This window comes from Symphodus melops (assembly GCF_947650265.1).
Source record: "Symphodus melops genome assembly, chromosome: 17".
Lineage (NCBI taxonomy): Eukaryota > Metazoa > Chordata > Actinopteri > Labriformes > Labridae > Symphodus > Symphodus melops.
Window position 1 is genome coordinate 21,616,613 of NC_136707.1, and position 16,663 is coordinate 21,633,275.

At 46.7% G+C, this 16,663-nt stretch overlaps 2 protein-coding genes across 3 annotated transcripts; both read left to right on the plus strand.

The window, feature by feature from the left end:
• The first annotated feature begins 285 nt into the window (after positions 1 to 285).
• Positions 286 to 5,735, plus strand: LOC306838403 (GTPase IMAP family member 8-like). Of its 2 annotated transcripts, XR_013781081.1 has the most exons (7): positions 286 to 998; positions 2,371 to 3,093; positions 3,315 to 4,028; positions 4,115 to 4,236; positions 4,632 to 5,011; positions 5,158 to 5,307; positions 5,391 to 5,523. XR_013781081.1 is itself a non-coding variant. In XM_079366565.1 (6 exons), the coding sequence occupies exons 1-6, from the start codon at positions 959 to 961 to the stop codon at positions 5,675 to 5,677; spliced, it is 2,562 nt and encodes an 853-aa protein (XP_079222691.1). In that variant the 5' UTR covers positions 286 to 958; the 3' UTR covers positions 5,678 to 5,735. The 2 variants fall into 2 exon arrangements, 1 of the variants encoding a protein (XP_079222691.1); XM_079366565.1 differs by having other exon boundaries at positions 4,632 to 5,307; positions 5,391 to 5,735.
• A 660-nt stretch (positions 5,736 to 6,395) lies between these two features.
• On the plus strand, positions 6,396 to 16,425 carry atad5a (ATPase family AAA domain containing 5a). Its single transcript, XM_079367302.1, has 22 exons — positions 6,396 to 6,820; positions 7,588 to 7,648; positions 7,737 to 9,496; positions 10,039 to 10,108; positions 10,216 to 10,371; positions 10,479 to 10,596; positions 10,694 to 10,954; positions 11,084 to 11,232; positions 11,516 to 11,666; positions 11,828 to 12,133; positions 12,272 to 12,368; positions 12,469 to 12,551; positions 12,638 to 12,774; positions 12,873 to 13,050; positions 13,134 to 13,301; positions 13,395 to 13,613; positions 13,696 to 13,760; positions 13,844 to 14,045; positions 14,205 to 14,332; positions 14,427 to 15,277; positions 15,391 to 15,549; positions 15,638 to 16,425. The coding sequence occupies exons 2-22, from the start codon at positions 7,598 to 7,600 to the stop codon at positions 15,714 to 15,716; spliced, it is 5,388 nt and encodes a 1,795-aa protein (XP_079223428.1). The 5' UTR covers positions 6,396 to 6,820; positions 7,588 to 7,597; the 3' UTR covers positions 15,717 to 16,425.
• The last annotated feature ends 238 nt before the right edge of the window (positions 16,426 to 16,663 follow it).

The window sequence follows — 16,663 nt, forward strand, 5'->3', positions numbered from 1 at the left end:
TACACTTTAAATCTACAATATAACAAACATACAGCGTGACTTCGGAGCAGCTTGACAGGGCGGCTTGCTAAAGAATTAATGATGAATAAGAACATGAGACAGGAAAACAGGTCACAGTGGACGACGTTCTACCAAACCCCTTGGTAGACACAGTGCTTCGATGTCGAGCAGCCTCCAACAGAGAGCTGCCCTTTAATTGTCAAAACACTCGGCAGCACCAGGCCTGGGAGAAGAGACTTTTAACCAAGTCACACATATGAAAGATACAGAGAGTGGTAACTTATATTCATCTTATAAATGCTCATTGTCCAAAATATTTAGAGCTAATTCAACATGAACAACACGTTAATGGATGCTGATGTAATTGTGTTTTTATATGTTGGATTTTCTCCTGATAACGACTTCAATACTTCTGAGTAAACAGAACAAGGTAGCATGCCACACCCTGGTGTGCAGTGTACAAATACAGTTTATCCATGTCTGTAAGTGAAACTCTGTATCTGTGAGTAAACTCTGCATGGCAGTGTGTTGAGCAACAGCCATGAACATCTGTCAGACAGTTCCTCTTTCTACACACTCTCATATAGTGTTTTCTCATATAGCCAAAGTTTGTGATCTCTCTTGTCTCTGAGCAGATTATTTTTTGTTGAAACATCTTCATAAAGCCAGTGAGGATTATGTATAAATGCTGTATATTCCAGACTCGGGAGAACCCTGGAAGTCTGCTATGCATTTGGGATTTCTGAACTTTTACGATATGCAGTAAGATACACAAAGACAAACAAAGTTGGACTTGAGACCTTTCATCCGACAAACAGCAGGTCCCAGAGCTGACACAGCAGGTGGCGCAGGTTGTCTAATCCCACCTCATGAACACCTCTCTCACCTGAAGTTCTTGCTTTCAGATTTGAAGCCTCAGTTCAGAGTTGGGAGAATAGAAAGATAATCAGCTGCATCAATGGAAACCAGGGGAAATGAACACACTTCTTCTGACTGTGGTAAGTTCATGAATTAAAAATACACTCCTTTAACATCTTTTGAAGTAGCTCTGCCGTGCATGGAATAAAGTGAATGAGTGCATTTAAAGTGCAAGAGGAAGTGATTTGATCTGATTTCTCAAAACAAAGAGGTTACACTGGTTTCCTCTTTTTTATTTCTCTGAATTAAAAGCATGTTTATGTAGCTATAAGGCTCAGGCAAAGATCAGATAACACTACTTAATGAGCATTCAACTTTTATCCCTAAAAACAGATTTTGTCCGACTCTCCCCAAAACTGTTTGGGGAGAGTCGGGTCTGATGGGCCAGTTTTAACTTATGTGGTTCTGCAGGAAAGCCAAAATGAGACAGAAGTAAAAAGAAAACATATCCTCTTAATTTGGGTAGTTGCCTATTGTCTGAAAAATATAAGAATGCATCTTTGACAAAAGGCTATGAAAATATGACTTCAGAAAAAAAAAGTGTTCCAGCAGCTCGCGTTACCACAGGTGAGGGGTAAGTTGATCCGAGTCAGTGGGTAAAATAGGCCATCCTTTATTTTACATTCACCTTTTCAAACAATATTATTTTCATAGTTTCCTCAAACGACACAAAACTAGCCGAGCAAATTTGAGTGGTTTGGTTTCATTTAATTTATTTCCATGGTGAACAAAAGTTAGAAACATTGTTGAGTGAGGGTGTTTATTTAAATTAGAGGGGCATAAAACATCTTAAAGTTCACATATTATGGCAAATTCACTTCACCATGTTTCCCTAACATTAACAATGAAAAGTCCATCTTCGGCCTGCTCCACTTTTCAGAAAATGTGTGCTTAAACAGGCCGTTTGGAAATGTTCCCCTCATGACATCACAAAGGGCAGTATCCCCTCCCTCAAGTGGGTGACACTCCCACAGCTCGATGTTAAACTGTTTAAGAAGGAGGATAATATAATTTATGATATATGACCTTAAAAAATACAATGTATATTCACAGACTGGGAGGCTAGCATCATGCCATGTACAAAGATGTAATGATGGAGGAGGTTACCTCACAGCCTCTGGCTCTCTTTGCAACACTTTTTGAAAGGTTTGTTTTTGCATTTATTAAGAGAGAGGACGGCGGATAGTGTCGGAATCAGGGTGAGAGAGATCGGGAATTGACGCGTGGGGAAAGAAGCCAGAGGTCGGATCTGAACCCGGGCCGCACGCAGCCAACATTTAATAATATACCTCAACTTACACACCATGTTATCCTGAAGTTACAACACCAGTTGTACCGTTTGGTTTAGAGGAAGTGTTGTGTTGTACTGGGAAGTACGAAAAGTGCTATCTCAATAAAACCAGATTCACTTATCTGCTGATTCCACACACAGAATTTTTTTCTGTCCCACAGAAAGGAGTCTGACCGGTCCTGAGTTGAGGATTGTGCTGATAGGAGGGAGAGAATTAAACTGTGTGTCCAGCACAACCAGTGCAACTGGAAACATCATACTGGGTCAGTGTGTTTTTGAGACCGACAGAAGAACTGCTCAGAGTGTTGTGAGACAGCACCAGGTCCATGGCAGACGAGTCACCGTGGTTAACACTCCTCACTGGTTGTGGCACTACCCACGCCACAACACGCCACTTCTGGATCAGATGGAAATCAAGAGGAGCGTCCACCTGTGTCCCCCGGGGCCTCACGCCATTCTTCTCGTCATTCCTCTCCGTGTCAGATTTCCTCAGGTCTGCAAGCAATCGCTCATTGAGCACCTGCAACTCTTCCAGAGAGACGTTTTTAAGAACACCATCGTGCTGTTTACTGTGGAAACATCGCGCAGTAATAGACATTTGGAAGATTACGTCCGTTCCTTTCCTGCTCTGCAGTGGGTCCTTGAACAATGTGGAAACAGGAAGCACATTCTCGATATCAGGGACCACAAGGATAGCGCTCAAGTCAGATCGCTCTTTCAGAAGATAGATGCAATGGTGGCAGAAAATGCTGGAAGCCTCGTCTCTGTTGATGGCGCTGAAGGGAGCGCTCTTAAAGAGAAGATGGAGGCGATAGCTGAACGAGCATCAAAGAGGTTTTCTGAAGTTCAGAGGAGGAGGAGAGAACTCAGAGCTCTGATTCAAGGTGAGTCTCAAACCTCTCGGTCTTGGTCATTTTGTGTAGCAGCTCTTGTTACCATGACAGCTTACATTGGCCTGCAACCCATCAACACATTTAAATTGGTTGCACTTTGGCAGATGCATGATACCATCTCGAACAACTAACTTAAACGTCAGGCAACACATCATGTGGGTTAACAGTGACATACAATAACGATTCTTGATTCTGTTCCACTTTTTGATCAGGTGGCAAAACCCCCCCGACTCATTTAAGACTGGTGATGGTTGGAGCCCAGTGGTCTGCCAAGAGCTCAGCAGGTAACACCATCCTGAAAAAACAGGCATTTACTGTTCGTCATCGAAGACAAACGAAAAACTGTGAAATCAGCCACAGCAGGGTGGCAAACAGGCAGCTCACGGTGGTTGATTCTCCCGGCTGGTTTTACAACCACACCCTTCAGGACACCAGTGAAATGGACAAACGTGAAATAGAGAGCAGCGTGTGTCTGTGCCCTCCGGGACCCCACGCCGTGCTCCTGGTGGTCGGCCTGGCCTCCGCCATCAACGCACCGTATCTGAGAGCGGTCCAGGAGCACATGAGCCTGTTCACAGGCGACGTCTGGAAGCACACGATGGTTCTGTTCACCAGAGGAGACTGGCTCGGCTCGAAGACCGTGGAAGAGCGAATAGAGAGCGAAGAAGGCCTGCAGTGGCTGGTGGAGAAGTGCGGAAACATGTATCACGTCCTGGATAACACCAAGCAGCTTCATGAGATACAGGTGACAGAGCTGTTAGAGAAGATTGAGGAGATGTGGGCGGGAAACAAGGAGCCTCATTTTGAAGGAGCCCTGAGCAGTGAAGAGGAGGTGGAGGCGAGGAGAGAGGCCCGACAAAGGATGGCTAAAAAGATTCAAAACACGAGCCGAACACAAGATAGGATCCTAAGAGAGTTGTTCAAAGGTAGAGAAAACATCCTCATACGTCACATTAAGATGCATTTAGTTATTAGTGTTGTAATGTTAGGATGGAAACCTTACATTTTCCAGGTGACTGGAGGAAAATCACCGACATGAGGATCGTACTTGTTGGCAGAAAAGACTCGGGAAAGAGCATGGCTGGAAACGGGATACTTCGTAAAGATCTGTTTGGCTCAGGTTTAATGAAGAAGGTAAACAATCACTCTCCTCTGAACCAAATGATGTTCCCAACAAATAAAAAAAAAAATGCTATCTTTAGTTTCTGCTCCAAATATCCTCAGAAAGTTAGATCACATTGTAATCATTTAGATCATGTAAACAAACAAACATTTCACTGACCTAGTAAAAAAAAAATGTGTGTCCCTTAATGGCGCATCAACCAATCGTGACACACGTGCAACATTAAAGGGTTTGCATCAACTCGAGAGCTTGGTGAGGTGCCTACTGCCCCCTGGTGTTCACAAACAAACACAAACACAAAATGCATGATATGGCTCCTACAGCTCTGTTTTCACCTCTTTGACGTTCAATCCAATTTGTCTGCAGCTTTTATTTATTTATTTATATTTTTTAAATATCTGTATAGGAATTCCAAGATCAGAGAAGAACCATGACTTGTGTTAAACATCAAATTGATGTTTCTGGAATAAATATCTCAGTTGTTGAGACACCGGGTTGGCTGTCTGATGGGGAAACACCCGATTGGCTCAAGACAGAAGTTCTCCGCAGCGTCTCCATGTGTGCTCCGGGCCCACATGTCTTTCTCGTGGTTGTTCCCATTTCCAAATCCTTCACAAAGGCAGACACCAAGGCAGTGGTGGAGCTGTTGATGCCACTCGGGGAGGTCTGGAGGCACTGCATGGTGCTTTTCACATGGGGAGACTGGCTCAATGACAGGCCCGTCGAGGACTACATCGCCGCCGAGTGCGAGAACCTCAAGTGGCTCGTGGAAAAGTGCGGGAACAGGTACCTCGCTTCCTACTATTGTAATGCTTCTTCCTCCATGGAGCTGTACCACAAAATAAACAGCATGATCACACGAAACAAGGGCTGCTGCTTTACAACCGAAGAGAACCAAGGGAAGAAACACAAATCAGTGCTTTTCTTTAAAGAGAAAAGCACTTTGACAGAAGAGGAGTGGAACAGAAGGGAGCAGGAGCTGGTAGACCGGTTGTTGAAAGCTTTAGCACAAGAACCAGGTGAACCGACAAATCCACCTGAGAGGATGGCAGGAAGCATCGACTTGGCCTACATTCCAAGCTGTGAGTTATAGTACTCCTGATAATCTATATAAAAAACATGTGCATTGCTTGTATAAATGAAACTCTCTGTGTTCTGTTTTCAGTGAGTGGAGACGCTCCCTCAGAAGTTGGGAGCACTCTCTGGACCACAGACCGTAAAAAGACTCAGACTTGTGCGCGAGTGTCTGAGTGGCTGCGTTTTAAAGCTGGGAACTCCGACGTCACCTCTGGGGTTGGCAGCATGTGCGCCTCAGCCAGTTATTTGGAGGATGTGGATGAAACCCCACTGACAGATCACTACCATACAGGCTGTTTTTCTTTAGATAAAGACCAGATGATGAGATGCCATGTTTTACCAGGCTCAGTCTCTGGACGCCGGCACTCTCTTTAAGCAAAAGTGGTTCCTACAATGTTTTCAAACTGAGAAATCAGTTTTACTGATACAGTTATTGCCAATACTGTTTATACTGCTTATATAATGTTCAGTGACGTTTCTAGAGTCTGTTGGGGCCCCAGGCATCAATAATTGTGGGCCCTACAGCCCGCATTTCTCACAATTATTATTATTACCCGACACTTACTCCTCTTCCTCTCTTTTTTTCTGTTTCTGTTTTCTCTACTTTAGATGGAGTCATTTTTATTGTTTGAATTTCTTCGACTAACTTTGGTTTTATTTTGAGCTCACGCTTTTGTTAAAACACTGAATGTTTTGTAATCTTTTAATTAAAAATAAAAATAAAAAAATTGTTTGTTCACTGCATTGTACATGCCATGAAAATGTCTGTTACAAAAATAAAAACACAAAAGAAGAATAAAATCACTCCAGACAGACAGTATTAATATAAAGTATCTGCTTGAATTTACATTTTAAGCTTCTTTTTTTGTTACAGGGAATATATTCAAATAACTACGTCGTCATGTTTTTATTTTATTTTTTTAATTTAATATAATTTAGCACAATCAAAAATTATGTTGAATTCAATTCCCAGAGAAACTGTATGAAGCAGTACAAGGTGCCGCCAGTAGAGGTCGCTGTCACGTTTTCCATCTACTTCAAACTCCACGACACCCGCCATCTTCCTTTTGGGCAAAGCACGTCACACGCTTCCCCCTAAACGTCTCCTGCCCTGTGATTGGTGGAATCCTGCTCGTGCCAAAGTTCACGTAAATTTGGCGCTCTTCATTTCTGACCCGTACTCGCGCGTTTTATGAAAAAAACAAGCGTAGTACGCGTCAAGAAGAACCATGTATTTGGACTTTTTTACTCGGAGTTATTCGGAGATTGAGCGGTTGATGGCACTTCCTGTCGGCTTCGTGTAACCGGCGTTGTCGAGTTTGAAATGTTTGGAGCACTTTAGAGGAGAGCAGCCGGCGGTGTCTGCTAGCTTGTTGTTCTGAATTGTTTTCGAGTGGAAAAAAAACAACAACACACAAACAGCTGGAGGAGTCACAGGATGATCTTTGCTTCTGATGTGGATTCTCAAACACGCAGAGAAGTGTTCAACAAAGAGAGTCGACCTGCTGCGTATCATCGGTGAGTGTTTTACCACCAACTTTCAAACACCGGAGGAGCTGTGTCAGCGTTAACATCAACTCCTGACATTATTGAACTCTGTGAAACACCACAACTAGTTTGAATACCCACTGTGCTTCATACTGGATCGTTTGTACTGTACTGTACTTAAATGCTGCTGTCACATTATTCTGAGTATTACGGTGCTGCTCCTTCTGTCAACACAATGATACCGTAATACATGTAAAACAGCGCAATGAAATTCTTTGTTTGGATCCTGGTGAATCAGTTTTTTATGGATTGACACATGACATTGTAATGAAGCAAACAAGAGATACATGGTGTAATATTTACATAATTATATTACATTGTTTCTGTAGCAATAATATAATATGAAAAGAGGGAGATTATAAATAATAAATAGCATGTTTACAGGCATAGGGGATTATTTCCTGTACTTAAAAAGCAGGGTTATTGTTCATTAAATGTCTGTAATTAGCTGGTTTTAAATTCAGACAATTCAAAAACATGAGTCTTATTGAAGACAAAATTAAGCTGGAACAAACACAAACAAACATTTTTAGAAGACACTTCATCTCTTCTCATGGTTTTTCTCAGTCAGTAAATCCACGCAGCTCCAATCCGCCCCTCTGGAGAATAATGAATGTTTGATGTTAATGAGGGACAGGAGGGTGTGGAGACTAAATTACACTTGTAAATTAAGTAAACAGTTTTATCTGGAAACAAGAAGTTCCTCCATTTGTGTAACAGTTTTTCTTCTGATTCAGGTCTTAAATTATGGCTGGTGTTGTGGCTATGGCATCTGTCATCGAGGACTTTGACACCCAGGTATTTCTATCCAACTTATTCCAGCTTAAACATATTCTCTGCAAATGTTTTCAGTGTCACGCGTACAGTAACTCACTTCTTTTTACAGCCTTGCAAGAAATCTCGCAAAGATGCTGGCAGTCCCGTCGTCAAGACAATCACAAACTATTTTTCACCTGTGCCGAAGCCTGCAGAGAAACCTTTTTCTCCTCCTCGCTCCAACAACATCAGGGACTACTTCAGCCGGAAGGCTCCGTCCTCGAAGGAGAAAAGCGGCTCGCCCGAGCAGTCGAAAGAGAATTGTCAGACATCTCAGCCCGCAGAGAAACACACGGCGAGAGAGGCGGGGGGGAAGCAACCAACGCCGAAAAGGACCCGAAAGGCCAGCAAAGCAGCAAGGAAACTAGTGGAGGTTGAGCCTGTTAAGTCCACTTCAGATGACAGCTGCATGATAGTGGAAGAGCAGCAGAGCAGCACAGACTCAGCAGCAGGAGCGATAAGCAGCTGTGCTGTTCTTGGCAGTGACACGGCGGCCCTGTTGGTCCAGCTCAGCGCTGAGGCTCGTATGTCTGCAGGGAAATCAGAAGGGAATGACTCTGAAACTGTCAGTTTTGAGACTGAAAAATACGACAATGATCATGAAGATAGACCAGAATTTCAGTGTGTCGAATTATCGCCGATTGTGCCCCAAAAAGAGAAGTCGAATCAAGTCAAAACTGTTGCACGAAGTTCTCGAAAACAGCTGCAGCAGGAGGCAAAGGATTCGACACCAGAGGAGAAAGAGAGCTCCTCGTGTGATGTCAGCATGGAGGTCAACGTGGATGAGACTTCTCAGTTGAACAGCACGGTCACCATCTCCTTCGAGGATTTTGTGCGGAGTCAGGGTGGAGAGGACGCCAGAGATGAACGGGGCGATGACGCAGCTGACGGTGAAATCCCAGCTGAGGCAGAAGAAATGGACGACGAGCAGACGGAAATCCCTAAAGCTGAGGAAGCGCTACAAGCCTCACCTCAAACGCTCACCATCAGGGCTGAAGTGCACACAGTCTCACCCAAACCGGACACGAAGGCTGATGGGAAGGTCGCTTCCATCTTCAACAGGAAAAAAGGAGCGGCGAGTCCCGCTGAATTAAAATCAACTTCTCAGATGGAAGCTGGAAAACCCCTTCCTTCTCCTTCTCTGACCGTCAAGAGGAAATCCAACGTGGTCCTTCAGGAGGAAGATCTCGAGCTCTCCGTGCTTGAGAGCGAATCGGCGCCGAAGTGCAGCAACGCAGAGAGGAAGCAGTTCATGGCTGCCTTCAAACAGCCCAGTCTGGATGGGTCCAAAACCAAGCCTGCAAAAAGCCAGGGCAAGCAGAAGCAAGCTGGAGAGGAGGCGGAGAAAGTGGCGGAGGAGGACGGCGAAAGAGCGACCTCTGTGGAGGGTCACGAGTCTGCTGCTGCTGCCTCTGAGGAAAACAAAGCTGCCAAAAAGAAACCAGCAAAGAGAGGCAGACGGAAAGGTCCGGAAGAAAAAGAGGCGGTCACCTCTCTGCCTGACGCTCCTGCGGAAGAAACGGTCACCAAGGCTGCTGAGGTTGATGATAAGAAAGAGGAACTGCCCGTGACGTCTACTCCCTGCGTCCCGGCGGTCAGGAGGTCCAGAAGGGAGGCTGCTTCGAGACGGACCCCAGAGGCCACTCCGACGACTCCGATCAGAAAGACCAGGAGACAAACCGAGTCGAAGGAGGATGCTGCTGCTGCTGCTGCTGATTTACCTGACGACAGCCCCGCAGACGTTTCCACGCCAAGGAGGCGGCCGTCCAAACATGGAGTCTTTGTAGCGGAGATGCTGTGCTCACCTGACATGCAAGAAAGTCCAATCAGGTAAGGCAGCAGGATGGAATCAGTTACTCACCCAGCTTAGTACGTACACTCGCCTAAACCCAAATCCGCCCTGAACAGCTGTTTACAGACTCTGATCGCTTTGTCACAGTCTGTTTATAAGAATGCAAAAAGGGGAGGAGCTCTAGGATCGAGTGCCAGAGCGCACCCTCGCCCGTCCTGTTCGATGGACACATCTGGCTCATGTATTTGACACGCAGGAACATCATTACATACCGCATACATGCTTCTATGAAGGCACCAAAAGAGCTCGAAGCGTCAGTGTTTCACCGACGTGTGAATCTGAGCTCACTGCCGCCGCCACTCGCTCTTCAGCTCGCTGACACTTTGAGTTAAAATACTCGAGCTTCTTTACTTTTCATCGTTACAATCACAGAGATTGTTCTGTGTTAAAACTCGTGGTTTTGGAGATTTTGAACACCTTAACATAGAGAGAAGTGTCGTCATATTCTTACTACTGCTGTTTACTTTAAAATGACGACGAAACGATCATGTTTACATTTTATGATGTTTTCTTTTGTCAGGATCAAGTTCACCAGAGTGCAGAGAAATGCGTCCACAAGCAAAGCTGAGAGCGGTAAAAACACGGCTAAAGTAAGTGTGATATGGTTTTTTAATTTGTCGACTCTTAAAAATGAGGCGATTTTTATTTTCTCCTTCTTCTGAGCTCAGGATGATCAACTTGTCTTTGTTTCTCTCAGTCATCAAACGACGCCAAAAAAAGGAAGCAGGCGAAGAAGTTGTTGGAAAAAGCCAAAGTGATTCAGCAAAGTAAAAACGCTGCGGTGAAGGAGAAAGGCACCTTGAGGCGATCGTCACGAGCCGAGGCCTCCGCCAGGAGGAGCTACTGCGACGAGGTACAAAGCAGATGCTTCAGGATTTATTTTAAAGTCGTTTTAAAGGTTGTTTCACGTTCGGGACCCGGGCTGACTGAGACCGTGTTCGTCCTCTTTTTTTTTTTCAGGATTCTGTGATTTGCTTGGAGGAAAATCCGTCTGCAGCACCCGAGAAGACTCGGAAGTCTTTACGAAGTCTCAACGACGTCCTGGGAAAAGCGAGCAAAGACACAAAGAGCGTCCCAGGTCGTCTTTTCTGCTCGTGGTCACAGTTTGTAAAACATCCTGAGCGTTGTTGTTTTTTTAAGACTCTGACTCAACGTCGGGTTTTCCTTCCCTACAGGCTCCAAAGTGTCCTCGCTGACCCAGGAGAAGTCGGGCCGTAAGGCGTCAGCCGTGATTTCCATCTTCGACGACAGCAGCCGCGACGGCTCGGAGAGCGCGCAGGACGACGAGCAGTTCAGGGCGCGCAGAGAGTTCCTGAAGAGCGGCCTGCCCGAGTCTTTTAAGAAACAAATCGCCAAGACGGCTGCGAGCAAGGAGGCGTACTCGCTGTCCTGCTCCTCCTTTCAGCCCGTGATTCACGTACAGCAGCAACTCAACGGTAAGCTGCGTTACAGCGTGCACGTTTTCCTCTTCATTTGAGGCTCCTGAACACAACATGATAAATGTCGATGGAGCCCGGCGTTAAAGGAGTGACCGGTTTCATCTTACGCTCGTCTTGTTCTCACAGATCGTCCTCTTTGGAGTCTGCTGTGGCCTGAGGTTTCGTCACTGCGTCATCTTAAAGAGCTTCGGTGCCCGACGTTCAGCCCGCTCCGGCCCGTCTGTGGCGCCCTCTGCGTGAAGACAAAACCCGCCTGCAGAGCGTCTCTGGAGCGAGTACGTTGGAAACATTTTCATCCTCGTGTTCTCTCAGCACCTGTCTCAAAATGTTTCAGGATCAACTCCTGATTCTGTGTTCAGCAGGGTTCAAATGTTCTGAAACACTTTGAGAGCTGCCACCTGTCTTTGTCTTATGTTTAAAGAGTCTGCATGAACACATTTTGGTGTTTTTCTGTCTATTTTGATTTTTGTTCTCTGCATGAATGTGCCGTGCAAGTATTTATTTTTTCTTTGAGAAACGTTGATGCAACGACTAACAGAAAAAAAATTTTTTTTGAAGGGTTCTGGTTGGAGGCCTGAGATCTCTGAAGGTGCTCGTCAGCTTCTCATGGAAGAGGTCCGAGCGTCAAACCCTTCCTTCCCCATTCAGATGTTCACCAGTCGCTTCCTGAAGAGACGCACCGACCATCAGCAGCAGAGCGCGGCCTCAGGTCAGTCTGACACCAAGCATCAGGATCCAGTGAGGCTTTCATCATCTGTCCATGTCTCACTTTCTTTTCAACCACTGACAAAAAGATCATTTGCACAGAAACTGAAACTGCTGCTCGGGAGTCAGATCACATTAACAAACACATCGCATGTCACTCTGCAGAACCAGAGGCTGCAACAAAAGACCCGAGCTCAGCAGCAGGGAAGAGAAAGAGGACGGACGATGACGGGGAAACGACGGTGAAGATCGCTAAGAAGCAACGGGCCAACTCGACGAAGGAGAAGAGCTGCTCGCCCGAACCCGAGCCGATGAAGAGGGGGGGCCGCAGCAGGCGGGGGCAGAGATCCAGGCAGGACGACGGGCTGACTGAGAAAACCAAACCAGATAACGCTGCGCCCGTCCCACCAGGAGACGACTCTGTCGTTATAATCGATGACGTGCTTTTGGTCGATGACGCGGAGAAAAAAGGTCAGACGACAAATAACTGAATCTCTCCTTTTTTTTAATCGTACTTTTTGGTCCGTAAACAAAAACTTTCTTGATTTTATAGTAACTACTGTCCTTCGAGTCACAGAATTCAAACTCAGTATTTGATTTGATTTACAGATGTGGTGAAGGAGGACGTGTTATGGACAGACAAATATCAGCCGCAGCACTCGAGCGACATCCTCGGGAACCCCGCTTCAGTGAGGAGGCTGCACAGGTGAGAAACCTGAGACTGTTACAAGCCCTCAGCCCGGGATCCTTTACAAACACGAGCAGGGAGCAACATGCAAAGTTTCATGTTTGTTGTGTTTGTGCAGCTGGCTGAAGGAGTGGAAACTGCGTGCAGACCGGGAAGAGAGAAAAAAGCAGAAAGAAAAGAAACGAGAGGAAAGCAGCAACGGTGAGTTTTTAAAGTGTCTTCATGTCGAGCTGCGTTTCCTGGATGGTGTTTTTGCTTTTGACCTCACGGCTGCTCTCGGTGTTCAGACTCAGACTGGGACTGCGGAGAAGACGACTCCCAGGACGGAGAGGACACGTTGTGCAACACGATGCTCATCACAGGACCCACCGGAGTGGGGAAGACTGCGGCTGTTTATGCTTGTGCTCAGGAGCTCGGCTTCAAGGTGCGGAAAACTCCTCCAGGATCAAAACTCTGTCGCAGTGGTGAAGGTTTCAGCGTCTTCATTTCCAAACATTCGCTCTCTGCTCTTTTCTGTCCCAGGTGTTCGAGGTGAACGCTTCGTCTCAGCGGAGCGGCCGTCTCATTCTGTCCCAGCTGAAGGAGGCCACGCAGTCCCACCAGGTGGACAGTCAGGGGGTCAACGCCCACAAACCCACCTACTTCAACAGCTACGGCACGAGCAGCAGCGCTGGACCCATAAGGCCCGGATCCTCCCCCAGTGAGGACCCAGTGTGAAAGGATCTGGTCTCTGCAGACTTTGAGATGGAGGGTTTTAATGAGTTGTTTTTCTGTGCCTCTCAGGGAAGATAAACTCACCGCGTCGGGTGGTCTCCTCTCCCAGGAAACATCCCCAGTCCCCAAGAGGCGCTAAGAGAGGAGGCTTGGCTCCCACGTCTTTAGCCAGCTTCTTCAAAATGGGCCGAGGCACCAACAAGGACACATCGAACACTAAGAAGAGCGAGCCAACCGGTAAACAAATCTTCACCCTGTCTGTTTTTTGGACTCGTCTCGTGATGTTATCTCTATGAAAACGTCCCTCTCTCTCTCTCTCTCCTCGCACAGAAGCACCCAAGAAAGACGTAAAAACGAAGGATTCAGCAAATAAGCTTAAAGCCTCGGCAGCATCCAGCAGCCTGAACGAGGAGCAGAGCAAGAAGACGGCCACCTCGCTCATTCTCTTCGAAGAAGTAGACGTGATTTTTGACGACGACTCCGGCTTTCTAGCTGCCATCAAAACATTTATGAGCACCACCAAGAGACCGGTCATCCTCACGACCAGCGGTGAGTAAAGACAGAGTCTTCGCTTTCTTCCTCTTTTTTTTCTTTGGCACTTATTCAGACTTTTTTTTTTTGCATTTTGTAGATCCGGCTTTCAGCTCCATGTTTGATGGAAACTTTGAAGAGCTCCTTTTCAAAACTCCCTCGGTGGTGAGTGGACGGTTTTCTTAAAAATGACGCGCTCGGCAGGCTGGATGGTTTGTTTGAGTTTGTGTGATCTGCCGATGCTTCAGGTGGATGCGAGCAGCTTCCTGCGGCTGTTGTGTCTGACGGAGGACATCAGGACGGACCAATCAGACGTCAGCTCCCTGCTCGGACTCAACGACTGTGACATCCGGCAGAGTTTACTGCAGCTGCAGTTCTGGACTCGCAGTGGAGGAGGAGGAGGAGGACGCCGCAGCGTGAGCGGCTCATTGACTGAAGCAGGCGGAAAAGGTATCGCTGACTCTGACTTTGTTTATATGTCATGTTAATGTATTTGTGGACTTTTTATTATTCCTCACTCTTGCATTGATTGAAATGTGCTTTTTAATAAAGTTCTATTAGTTGAGTTCGCCGCCGCCGTCTAACAAACGTCTTCTTCCTCCTGAGCAGCTGAAACAGAAGCAGAGACGGATGAAGAGGCAGCGTGCGCTCTTCCTCGCTGCGACAGCGGCTGCACTCAGAGCATGCTCGGTCTGCTGAAGACACAAACGGAGAGAGACGCGTTGGAGCTGCTCAAGGTCAACACACTCCACTAAGCATATACGATGGTGACACAAGCTGTGCTGTGCCGTGCAGGATTTCAAATGTTGACCTGATATTTGTCTTCAACAGAGCCGGAATCTGTTGGAGGAGGAGGAGGAGTTGTGTTTTGAGCTGCTGACGAACAGCAGACGAGGAGGAGTGGACCTGCTCTACTCCAACATGGAGCTGCTCTTACCTGCACCTTGCACACCGCTGACCTCCTCCACCTACAAACTGGAGCCGCCGCCGCCGCCTCCTCCTGCATCACGGGAGCCTCCCTCCGATACGCCGTCTGCACATCCAAGGCTGGTGCACGCAGCAGAGTCAGCAGACGATAGCAGTCCAGTTAAAATATCCAACAGAATGAGAAAGAACAAGAGGAGGCACTGTTTACCGGACCAGGAAGGACTGGACTCGGACTCAGACTCCGAAGACAATATTCTGTCTCTCCGCAAGCCGCAGGAAGCTCCTCCAGCAAAGGAGGAAGCCACACAGCGTTTAGTCTCAGAGACGGTGAAGAGGACGCCCCTGACTCCTGAGGAGCGGGCTAAAAGCCTCCCAGTGTCCCAGGGTCTACAATCGATGGCGGACTTCTTTGATAACATGTCCTACATGGACTCCTTGTTCGTTCGATCAGAAGGGGGCGACGGCGGTCGGAGAATGTCACGAGCGGGCGCAGTGGTGAAAGACGGGATGACCGATGAGCCGAGGATCGACGTGGACCCGGCGGGCAGGGTGAGCGGGGAACTGGTCTGGGAGATCCCGGCTGCTGTGGAGGCTCTGAGCTTCCAGAAGTGTCGGGTTTCTGTGGCGGAGGCGTTGGAGAAAGCACGACAACTGGAGGGCGACGTCGGAAAGGAGGCCGCAGCAGAACTCAGCCTCCCTGTGGCCGCTCACCGCGAAGGGTTCTGCTTCTCTCAGGACGGCTCGTGTCCACCACAGTGAGTCTTTCCCGTCTCTCTGCAAAAATCCATGTTTGAACACCACGTTCATCTGCAAACGATTCCTCATTATAATCCAGAGAAAAGAGTTGACGTGTGTTTTCGTGTTCCAGGCTGGTCCGGCGGAGGAGAGAGGTGATGGACACGCTGACCTTCAGAGGAGCGTTTGGTTCTCTCTGTAACAGAGCTGCAGCTGCTCTCGACTTCATGCCGGCCCTGCGCACCATCTGCAGATCAGAGCAGCTGAAGGAGCAGGGCAAGGTCAAACGAAGGTGAGCATGCACATAAACACACAACCCGACATGATGTGTGTCTCTTTCCTGGATGAACTCTGACCTCTCGTGTTTCTGCCTCCTCCAGGTTCCTGCACTACCTCGACGCGATCAGCCTGGGGCTTGAGAAGAGCACCCTGCAGCACCTCGCTGAAGACTTCCCCTGAAGAGAAGACCACGTGTCCTAATTTAAAAAGAAAAAAAACTGTCCTTGAAGTGGGGGCGCACTTTGGGTTTTTTTAAAGTCACATTTAGATTGTTTGTGTTTGCAGCACAAAGAGTCACAGTTGGGCCAAAGCATGAATCAGCGTTGGCGGCCTCTCGTCTCTTCTTGGTGCTGGCTGTTTGTGCAGCTTTCCTCTGACGTAGAAATGACTTAATCACTGCATAGAGGAAGTGTCACACTCCTAATCAGCCTTGAGGACTTTGGTGCTCTTTAACAATGCACTAAGAACTACGTAGTTTTTTTTTTTAATGAAGCTGTTGAGGAGCGTTTGATTTGTACAGTCGTGTTTTGTACATTCTTCATCTACCAGCATCCTTGTGTTTTTATCAGATAGAAGACGTATCTTTAATGATTTGTAAGAGATGAATATGTAAAATAGTTTGCTTCTCTGTCTGTTACTTGTAATCTTCCACACAAAGTACCACAATGCACTCAAGACTTTTTTTTTTGGCTTCTCTTTGAGTTCAAGAAGGCGGACAGCTTTCGATGGAGAATCCTGCTTTATTTGTTTTCACCCTGAATGTCACCGTCTCACTCATGACTGGGATTTCTTCTTGATTTCAATCTGTGTTTTGTAGCCTTTTAATCTGTACACCTTTTCACTGTGACTTTTGTTGTGACTAAATAAAGGTTTATCACAACCAAATGAATGAAGTGTCCCGAGCTTTTTTAAGTGTTTAAGTCAGTGGTGTCCAAACTTTTTTTCTTGCGGGCCAAAATTGTCGCGTTAGAATCGCTCACGGGCCACAGGGTTTTTTTGTTTTTTTTAAATATTGGAAGGAACTTTTTGTATTTTGACCTCTTCAAAAAATAATGTAAATGCACAATAACTAATTGCAGTGGGAAACTGTTGTGTTCTAATTTTTTGGAAAGAATAGTCAGGCTTTT

Coding starts and splice junctions, on each gene's coding strand:
- LOC306838403 (XM_079366565.1), top strand. CDS start 959: ATGGAAACCAGGGGAAATGAACACACTTCTTCTGACTGTG. Junction 3,094..3,314: donor ACTCAGAGCTCTGATTCAAG/GTGAGTCTCAAA, acceptor CTTTTTGATCAG/GTGGCAAAACCCCCCCGACT. Junction 4,029..4,114: donor CCTAAGAGAGTTGTTCAAAG/GTAGAGAAAACA, acceptor TACATTTTCCAG/GTGACTGGAGGAAAATCACC.
- atad5a (XM_079367302.1), top strand. CDS start 7,598: ATGGCTGGTGTTGTGGCTATGGCATCTGTCATCGAGGACTTTGACACC. Junction 13,614..13,695: donor GGTCATCCTCACGACCAGCG/GTGAGTAAAGAC, acceptor TGCATTTTGTAG/ATCCGGCTTTCAGCTCCATG. Junction 14,333..14,426: donor ACGCGTTGGAGCTGCTCAAG/GTCAACACACTC, acceptor TGTCTTCAACAG/AGCCGGAATCTGTTGGAGGA.